The sequence below is a fragment of the Salvelinus namaycush genome, chromosome 30 (assembly GCF_016432855.1).
Source record: "Salvelinus namaycush isolate Seneca chromosome 30, SaNama_1.0, whole genome shotgun sequence".
NCBI lineage: Eukaryota > Metazoa > Chordata > Actinopteri > Salmoniformes > Salmonidae > Salvelinus > Salvelinus namaycush.
In genome coordinates, this window is record NC_052336.1 from 27095973 (window position 1) to 27106510 (window position 10538).

Below are 10538 nucleotides of genomic sequence, written 5' to 3' on the forward strand. Positions count from 1 at the left end.
CATAACAATGTGCCCTTTTCTCTCAGCTGAAGGAGCTGCACAAACTGGGAGCTGACCTGTCAGTACAAGACCCCTCAGGATGCACCCTGCTCCACTATGCTGTGGACACTGGTAGCAAGGAGACTGTCAAATACATCCTGGACAATGGTAGGGACAAGGCAATACACATTTATGTGTTCTATTTAAGTCTGTCGGTAGGACATCCCCCTCACAATACTGAATAATTCTGTGGGATTTACCAAAGTGAGTCTGTGACCCTCAAATATGAACTATGTATCAGAAGCTAACCCAGCACAGTATGCTCTATGTTTTGTGATAGTAGAATTATGTCCCAGGTGTGGAACGCCATATATTTGAGGGTCATGAACATTGTTTAAGACAAGCCACAGGGCAGGTACATCTCACTCTGTGTACGCTTGTTGTCATTTATGGAGTCTTTCTTGCTCCACAACGAATGATACATTCCAATATTTGAAAAGGATATGTTTTCTGTCAAAGTCCTCCTACAGCAGCTTTTTACTACTCTATAAAAGTAGTATCTTGGAGCATTGTAATTGGTTTAGGGACATGCTTTGAAATGTCTCTTTTCCCCTGCCCCCTACCAAAAAACAGCACCCACAGATATCCTGGATGTAACAGAAAAAGAAAAGTAAGTTTAAGACATGGATTTTGAAATGCTCATTTTACACACATTCTGTGTGATGTATCTAGTTAAAGTTTTAAATAGAAAGTTACACTCATTGTATCTACTCTCTCTCTCTCTATCTCTCTCTGTCTCAGTGGGGAGACGGTGTTGCACAAAGCAGCGTCACTGTGTCAGAGGACTATCTGTCACTACCTGGTAGAGGCAGGGGCATCCCTCATGAAGACAGACTTACAGGTGAGAGCACTGCTCCCTCTTCCCTCATCGCTTGACTCTTTATTTGGCCAAAAGAAACCAAGTTATGCATAGGCTACCCCTGAGAAGTGTTTTATAGGGCAGCAGGTAGCTTAGCGGCTAAGAGCATTGGGTCCGAAAGGTCGCCGACCGACTAGCTGAAAAATATGCCGTTGAGAAAGGCACTTAACACTAATTGCTCTTCAAATCAAATCACATTTTACTAGTCACATGTTTACTTACGACACCCTAACCAACAATGCAGTTTAAAAAAAATATGAGTAAGAATTAAAAATAAAAGGAACAAGTAATTAAAGAGCAGCAGTAAAATAACAATAGCGAGATTATATACAGGGGGTACCGGTACAGATTCAATGTGCGGGGGCACCGGTTAGTTGAGGTAATATGTACATGTACTGTAGGTAGAGTTATTAAAGTGGCTGCATAGATGATAACAGAGATTAACAGCTGTGTAAAGGGGGGCAATGCAAATAGTCTGGGTAGCCATTTGATTAAATGTTCAGGAGTCTTATGGCTTGGGGGTTGAAGCTGTTTAGAAGCCTCTTGGACCTAGACTTGGTGCTCCGGTACTGCTTGCTGTGCGGTAGCAGAGAGAACAGTCTATGACTAGGGTGGCTGGAGTCTTTGACAATTTTTAGGGCCTTCCTCTGACACTGCCGGGTGTAGAGGTCCTGGATGGCAGGAAGCTTGGCCCCAGTGATGTACTGGGCCGTACGCACTACCCTCTGTAGTGCCTTGCGGTCGGAGGCCGAGCAGTTGCCATACCAGGCAGTGATGCAACCAGTCAGGATGCTCTCGATGGTGCAGCTGTAGAACCTTTTGAGGATCAGAGGACCCATGCCAAATCTTTTCAGTCTCCTGAGGGCGAATAGGTTTTGTTGTGCCCTCTTCACGATTGTCTTGATGTGCTTGGACCATGTTAGTTTGGTGATGTGAACACCAAGGAACTTGAAGCTCTCAACCTGCTCCACTACAGCCCCGTCAATGAGAATGGGGGTGTGCTCTGTCCTCTTTTTCCTGTAGTCCATAGTCATCTCCTTTGTCTTGATCACGTTGAGGGAGAGGTTGTTGTCCTGGCACCACACAGCCAGGTCTCTGACCTCCTCCCTATAGGCCGTCTCGTCGTTGTCGGTGATCAGGCCTACCACTGTTGTCATCAGCAAACTTAATGATGGTGTTGGAGTCATGCCTGGCCATGCAGTCATGAGTGAACAGGGAGTACAGGAGGGGACTGAGCACGCACCCCTGAGGGGCCCCTGTGTGGAGGATCAGCGTGGCGGATGTGTTGTTACCTACCCTTACCACCTGGGGGCGGCCCGTCAGGAAGTCCAGGATCCAGTTGCAGAGGGAGGTGTTTAGTCCCAAGGTCCTTGGCTTATTGATGAGCTTTGAGGGCACTATGGTGTTGAACGCTGAGCTGTAGTCAATGAACAGCATTCTCACATAGGTGTTCCTTTTGTCCAGGTGGGAAAGGGCAGTGTGGAGTGCAATATAGTTTGCATCATCTGTGGATCTGTTGGGGCGGTATGCAAATTGGAGTGGGTCTAGGGTTTCTGGGATAATGGTGTTGTGAGCCATGACCAGCCTTTCAAAGCACTTCATGGCTACAGACGTGAGTGCTACAGGTCGATAGTCATTTAGGCAGGTTACCTGAGTGTTCTTGGGCACAGGGACTATGGGGGTCTGCTTGAAACATGTTGGTATTACAGACTCGGATAGAGAGAGGTTGAAAATGTCAGTGAAGACACTTGCCAGTTGGTCAGCGCATGTTCGCATTACATGTCCTGTTAACTTCTCTGCGCACGGATCCCTTTTACGGGATAATTTTCCTAAACAACCGCTGAATTGCAGGGCGCAAAATATTACTAAAAATATTTATAATCATGCAATCACAAGTGAAATATACCAAAACACAGCTTAGCTTGTTGTTAATCCACCTATCGTGTCAGATTTTGAAAATATGCTTTACAGAGAAAGAAATCCAAGCTTTTGTGAATGTATCAATCAATGCTAGAACAGCTAGCCCCAAATTAGCATGGTCACGAAAGTCAGAAAAGCAATAAAATTAATCGCTTACCTTTGATAATCTTCGGATGTTTGCACTCACGAGACTCCCAGTTACACAATAAATGTTCTTTTTGTTCGATAAATATTACTTTTATAACAAAAAAACGCCATTTGGGTTGCGCGTTATGTTCAGAAAACTACAGCCTCGTTCCGGTGCTCGTTCCCAGACGTATCAGATTCAAAAATATGTGTTTTCTATCCTAATCTGTAAATTATATGCATATTCTACGATCTGGACCTGAGGAAGAGTCCGTTTACCTTGGGAACGTTATTTTTAAGAAATAATAATAATCTGACCCCTAGCGTCAAGAGGTTAATCCGTCTTGTGTATGTTGACCTGTTTAAAGGTCTTACTCACATCGGCTGCGGAGAGGGTGATCACACAGTCTTCTGGAACAGCTGGTGCTCTCATGCATGTTTCAGTGTTATTTGCCTCGAAGCGAGCATAGAAATAGTTTAGCTCGTCTGGTAGGCTCGTGTCACTGGGCAGCTCTCGGCTGTGCTTCCCTTTGTAGTCTGACAGATGTGGTGTACTCCTCCTCAATGCCATCGGAGGAATCCCGGAATATATTCCAGTCTGTGCTAGCAAAACAGTCCTGTAGCTTAGCATCTGCTTCTTCTGACCACTTTTTTATTGATCGAGTCACTGGTGCTTCCTGCTTTAGTTTAGGCTTGTAAGCAGGAATCAGGAGGATAGATTTATGGTCAGATCTGCCAAATGGAGGGCGAGGGAGAGCTTTGTACGCGTCTCTGTGTGTGGAGTAAAGGCGGTGCAGAGTTTTTTTTCCCTCTGGTTGCAAATTTAACATGCTGATAGAAATTTGGTAAGACGGATTTAAGTTTCCCTGCATTAAAGTCCCCGGCTACTAGGAGTGCCACCTCTGCTAAATTCCTAAAATGTAAAATTGATAAGTGGTAGAATGGCTTAATCATCATCCAGAAGGAAAACTAGCTTGTCTTTCTTATGACACGCTAATTGTACACCGGGTGGGGGTGCATTACAGCGGTGCCCTACACGTCCCCTCTGAACCAAACTAGCCAGATGCCTGCAAAGTCAATTAAAGTACTTACCTCCAAGTGGCTCCACCATAAAATATCTTATGTGTTTACCCTCTCCTGCAGAGATAGCCAAATGGATACATTTGTTTAAGCTACTATCGACAGTGTGTGGAAGGCAGTTGGAACACAAGGCTTTAATTTTTTACTACAGTATTTCACAAGATCCTCCTTCTGAAGACACCACAGCTGATTTTTATCTCAGATTTCTGTCCTGGAAGGCTCAGACTACCACATTTAAGATGTCTTGATTTTCATGTCAAGGCTTGAAGAGTTTTCCTATCCAAAATCTCACTGCACATGGTGTGTCTGCAATGTAGTCTCTCTCATAAGCAACTGACAGAATGCTTGAGGTGTCACTATTCTAGTACTGTAGCCCATGACACTCAGCAGTGTCTGTCTGTCTGTCTGTCTGTCTGTCTGTCTGTCTGTCTGTCTGTCTGTCTGTCTGTCTGTCTGTCTGTCTGTGTCTGTCTGTCTGTCTGTCTGTCTGTCTGTCTGTCTGTCTGTCTGTCTGTCTGTCTGTCTGTCTGTCTGTCTGTCTGTCTGTCTGTCTGTCTGTCTGTCTGTCTGTCTGTCTGTCTGTGTGTCTGAGCAATGATGAAAAATGTAATCTTGCAGGATTTGGGGCAAGTCTGATACATACCCTGTGGCCTTGGGATGCAGTTCAGCCTGGCTTTCTTTCCTCTCCATCTCTTCATCCTCCCAGCCTTTCTGCCTGTCGGTCTTTCTCACTCGCAATACATTCCCGCTTGGCCTTGAGACATCAGCATATCTTAGCAATGACTTTTCCTGTCTTTTTATCTCAACATCTCACCATGTTCTCTTCTTTTTCGTTTGAGTTTTTTGGGGCTCTAGCGCTTCAAAAAAACAAGAAATGTAAAATAATTGGGTTTTGTGAAGCTATTTCTTAAATAGCTCCCGAGTGGCACAGCGGTCTAAGGCACTGCATTTCAGTGCTAGAGGCGTCACTATAGACCCTGGTTCGATCCTGGGCTGTATCACATCCGGCCGTGATTGGGAGTCCCATAGGGCGGTGCACAATTGGTCCAGCATCATCCAGGTTTGGCCGGGGTAGGCCGTCATTGTAAATAAGAATCTGTTCTTCACTGACTTGCCTCGTTAACTAAAGGTTAAATAAAACATAAAAAAATGGTACAGTAGCTCTTGGATGAATCAGAAAACTTTTGAGTCTAAAAACATTCTAGATTTGCTTTTGCACACAGACAAACAAACATTTGGTGCATATTCACTGTTGATAACTGGAAATATTACATCTAAAACATGATGAAATCTGAATGCAAATGATTCGTACGTCTCAAAAATACTTGCAGACTGTACTTTGCAGACTGGTCTTTGACTCTGCGGCTTAATGTTCAGACCTCAAGAGAAATAGATGCTGCCTTAATTAAAGTTGGGTTCTTTATTGCAGTCTTTTATGTTGAGCAAATTGCCTCTCTTATGCTGCAGGGTGACACACCAAAGCATCGTGCAGAGAAGGCCAAGGATGCAGAGCTGGCTGCCTACCTGGAGAACCGTCAGCACTACCAGATGATCCAGAGAGAGGACCAGGAGACAGCTGTGTGACCTCCCTCTGCTCCCTGACCTCCAGCACCACTTCCCTATCACCTAACCCTTGTGCCAAAACTACTTTAGCTAAAAGAGGAAACTCACCAGAGAAGATGGTTCAAAGATAGCCAGTGTTGTATTCTTCTGCTAGGGAGTTGGTTGGAATCCTACCAGATGAGAGACTCTTAAGGTCCACCATGTGAGATGCTCGTGACCAGTGGACTTGATTATTGCACTGCCAAAAAAAAGCTGTTTTGTGTCGGAACGCTTGGAAGAGATGGCTCATCTGTTACATTTTTTTCCCAGGTTGTGTTGCGCTTGCGATCCACCTAGACTGAATGTTGAATTTTGCTCCAAGGTTTTAGGACAGGAGCTTGGGTAATTGAATGTCTAGGTAATTGAATTGTTATACACTCCGATGGAGCTGTATCGCTCTGTGTCTATAAAAGCAGCATGAGCGTTTCAACTGTACGGATCACAATGACTCAGTAGATTTCGAAAGAGTATAAACACTCTGATCTGTAGGCCAGCTGTCTTTAAGGCTACCAAAAATGACATTCTTTTGATTAGGTTTTTATTTGTTTGTTGTACATTATTATAATTTGTTGACTGATTTGTCCACCCATAATGAAGTGTGATGGTATCAAACTATCCACAAAAGTGGGGAATTTTACCCGTAATACTTTTCTCATCACCAAACAATTTCAATTGAGTAAATCAATATTGTTCTACTTTATGATCACTTGGAAAAATTTTATTTTATTTCTTAGTTTTAATAAGGATATTTGGTACTGTACACTTATCGTAGTAGCTCTGTGTTCAAGCAGTTTTTGCACTGCAGCTCCAATTGCCTTGATTTTCTTATTTTGTTGGCTGATTAGTTTGTATTTAATGTACTTAATTAAGTCATGGTGTATTTTTATTGCATTTTTAAGCAGATTGATGTTTATATAATTTGTACATACTATAAATTTAAAATGTTTTGTGTGTGGTCATTATTTACTATAAAAATTTGCATTTGATATGTATTAGTTTCAGAACTACAAAGCATTTCTTCTCTCATATTGTTACAGAAGTCAAAGGCGTATTTATTCACCTCAACATTTTTTACAGATCCTTAACATGCAGTCAAATTATGTTCAGCAACTCAAAAATGTTCTGAAGGTTTGAGTTGTAAATTTACAGGTTGGATTTTGTTTTTTTACATACAAAAATAATAATTTGTCTTCATACAAACCAATCATTTGTGGTTGCTATTTATTTTCCATAGTTATAATCTGTTAAAATATGACTGGCCATTTAAACCAGCAATATAATTCAACTTAAGTTATAAAGACGTGATTAATTTAAATGGTGTTCATGCTATATTGTGTAGAGAGTGATGGGAAGGAATTGGTCTCATTCCAAAAGCTATCCTACAGTATAACTAGTTTAATGTAGCACCACAGTAACTGTGGATCTACTGTATTTTGAAATGAGTTGTTTCTCTGGATGTTTTTTCTTATTATTTAATCACTTAACATCCTTGTAAGACATACTTGTAAACACATTAACAAGGTACACTTTCATATACACATTTTTACTTGATTGTGTTTGTTGTCAGAAGTTTATAGTTTTGACCTTCAAACAAACCATAATGCCAACTAAGATGCATTTCATTGTAAATAATTGCTGTTCTCTATTATGGCCAGATACATTAATAAATGTAGCACTGAATCAGTTTCTGTGACAGGAAATATGTTGTCAATGAAAGGCCTCGAGTGTTTCTAATGCCAGACTGAAAATAACGTGCTTTTGATTTGATTATGAAAAGTAAATGAATTGTGTAGTTATACATCAGTTATTACGCCTCGTACATAATCATATGTTCTCACTGAATATTTTGGGGGTACACTTTTTTTTTAATTAAATTTTTAACAATAGAAAACATCCACATACAAACGACAACATACAGACGCACACAAACATCCACAACATCACGCCTGCCCAGACCAACCTGCTCACACCCCCAGCTCCAGCGCCCGCATCACTTTCCGCCACATAGCCTCAAACTGCACCATTTTGTTTCATGGTCACACTGATTGTCAGCATTTTCAATAATGAAGACAGTAGGCCCCCTTTTAGTTGACTTCACTGTAGTTGAAATATCATGTTAGCCTTGACGCTGAGAAGACTAGATGTCATTTGAGGCATTTAAGATTATACTGCATTCTGAAAGAGGTGCATATTTGAATAGGTATTGTAACATATATCCTCCTGTTCAGAGACTGACATGGAGATGTAGGAAATGCCTTTGCATTTGTATAATTTGGATGTATATTAACATTCCCTCATAAGTCTACACACAATGCACTATAATGACAAAGCAAAAACAGGGGTTTAGACATTTTTGCAAAAAAAATAAAAAATGTACTCTTCAGACCCTTTACTCAGTACTTTGATGAAGCACCTTTGGCAACGATTACAACCTTGAGTCTTCTTGGGTATGACGCTACAAGCTTGGCACACCTGTATTTGGGGAGTTTCTCCCATTGTTCTCTGCAGATCCTCTCAACCTCTGTCAGGTTGGATGAGGAGCGTCGCTGCACAGCTATATTTAGGTCTCTCCAGATATGTTTGATCGGGTTCAAGTCCGGGCTCTGGCTGGGCACTCAATGACATTCAGAGACTTGTCCCAAAGCCATTCCTGCATTGTCTTGACTGTGTGCTTAGGATCGTTGTCCTGTTGGAAGGTGAACCTTTGCCCCAGTCTGAGGTCCTGAGCGCTCTGGAGCAGGTTTTCATCAAGGATTTCTCTGTACTTTGCTCCGTTCATCTTTCCCTCAATCCTGACTAGTCTCCCAGTCCCTACCGCTGAAAAATATCCCCACAGCATGATACTGCCACCACCATGCTTAACCATAGGGATGGCACCAGGTTTCCTCCAGATGTGACGCTTGGCATTCAGGCCAAAGAGTTCAGTCTTGGTTTCATCAAACCAGAGAATCTTGTTTCTGATGGTCTGAGAGTCCTTTAAGTGCCTTTTGGCAAACTCCAAGCGGGCTGTCATGTGCCTTTTACTGAGGAGGGGCTTCGTCTGGCCACTCTTCCATAAAGGCCTGATTGGTGGAGTGCTTTAATGCTGCAGAAATTGTTTGGTACCCTTCCCCAGATTTGTGCCTCGACACAATCCTTTCTCGGAGCTCTTTGAACAATTCCTTCGACCTCATGGCTTGTTTTTTTTCTCTGACATGCACTTTCAACTGTGAGACCTTATATAGACATGCGTGTGCCTTTCCAATCATGTCCAATCAATTTACTTTACCACAGGTGGACTCTAATCAAGTTGTAGAAACATCTCACGGATGATTAATGGAAACAGGATGCACCTGAGCCCAATTCCGAGTCTCAGCACAGGGTCTGAATACTTATGTAAAGAAGATATTTCAGTTTTTTAATTTTAATACATCTGCAAAAAAAAATGTTTTACTGTTTTCGCTTTATCGTTATGAGGTATTGTATGTAGCTTGATGAGAAAGAATATATATATTTTAGAATAAGGCTGTAATGTAACAAAATGTGTGAAAAGTCTGAATAAGCGGTCTGAGTACTTTCCGAATGCAATGTGTCCAAACCTACCACTGGAATTAAACAAGCCAAAATATACTGAGGAAAACATTGCGCAAACATTTTACCTTCTAAAAGGTCATGATTAATCTTTTGTCATCACCTAAGGGGTGACACATTTATTAACAATCATGCCTCTTTTGATAACCCAGTGAAAGTTGCCTTTCTATCGTCTATGATCTACCATCTTGTACCAGATTCATCAGAAAATATTTTAACAGCAGAGGAAAGGCGAAACAGCGCATGTAGTACAAAGTGACCTCTTGCAATTGAGTTGAATAGCCTCAGCCTTACAGTAGTAAGTTGTGTGTGTGCTTGTGCATATACAGATTTGAATCTGGCCCAGAGACATGCTGGCACTTGCAAAGCTATTTTTTGGGAAGTCCCATCGCTCCATAATGAGTTTTGCTGTTGTCGTGTAGTTTTCTGTACATTAACTCAACCATTTCAACATCTCACAGTGTCACCTTAGCTTTGTATACTGCCTTTACCCATAGTTGACATTGAACAGAAAATACATGGCTATTATTATCAGACACCATTTCATGTGCCATGAGCTCTGTCCTGTTATGGTGTGTGCAAGAAAACACTTCCCATACTGTAGGTGTTATCGCCAATTGACTTAGCCTTCAACAGAAATTCAGATGAGGTATGTTCCCACTTTCCATGTTGTCGATTACTGCAAAGAGCACCATCTCCCATCATCATTTCCGTAGGTCCACTGATTTTAATCGTACTATATTCTTAAAGTTTCAGTAGAAATCCACAGTCTTTGAATTACATACAAGTGGAAAGTGCTCTTTGGAATGGCAGGAGCGTGGAACTACCAATGCTATAACTGCATGAATGAGAACTTTACAATGTTTTTTTTAAATTTGCAAGCATAAAAAAAGACTTGTAGCTACAAAAACACTAGAATAAGTGCGATGCAGGCAGGCATGGAGCTTACAGTGACTGAATGGGGTCAGACAACTTCATTTTTAAATGAGCTACAGTAGATCAAGGAATTGTAGTTTGTGTATATTATCTGTGCTTTATTTTGAGTTGCTGTGCAATTCAGGGCAAGAGTATCTATCACAATTCTTTCAAAAAAATAGAGAGAACTGTGCAATATGCATTTTTCTTTATTAAAAAATGTCTTCTTTTTTTAAAACTTGATATAGTGACAAATGTGATGGACAGACTGGTGTGCAATGTTGACGATATCAATCTGTGTATTTGTTTCTATTGGCAGATGTTTTTGTTATTGTCTGATTGGGGGGAAAAAATCAAATAAAGGATGGTACTTTAAACAACTGTATTTATTGTAATTACTTTCTTGTGAGTGTTGATTTTATTCGTC

General features: G+C 41.4%; 1 protein-coding gene across 2 annotated transcripts in view; it reads left to right on the forward strand.

Annotated features, from left to right (window-relative positions):
• LOC120024934 (diacylglycerol kinase zeta-like) overlaps window positions 1-7424 on the forward strand; it is a 115455-nt gene extending 108031 nt beyond the window's left edge. For both annotated transcript variants that reach the window (XM_038969305.1, XM_038969304.1), the window contains 4 exons: window positions 27-147; window positions 613-649; window positions 781-880; window positions 5492-7424. In XM_038969305.1, the coding sequence (XP_038825233.1) occupies window positions 27-147; window positions 613-649; window positions 781-880; window positions 5492-5608 (375 nt within the window). In that variant the 3' untranslated portion in view covers window positions 5609-7424. The remainder of the gene's footprint in view (window positions 1-26; window positions 148-612; window positions 650-780; window positions 881-5491) is intronic.
• The last annotated feature ends 3114 nt before the right edge of the window (window positions 7425-10538 follow it).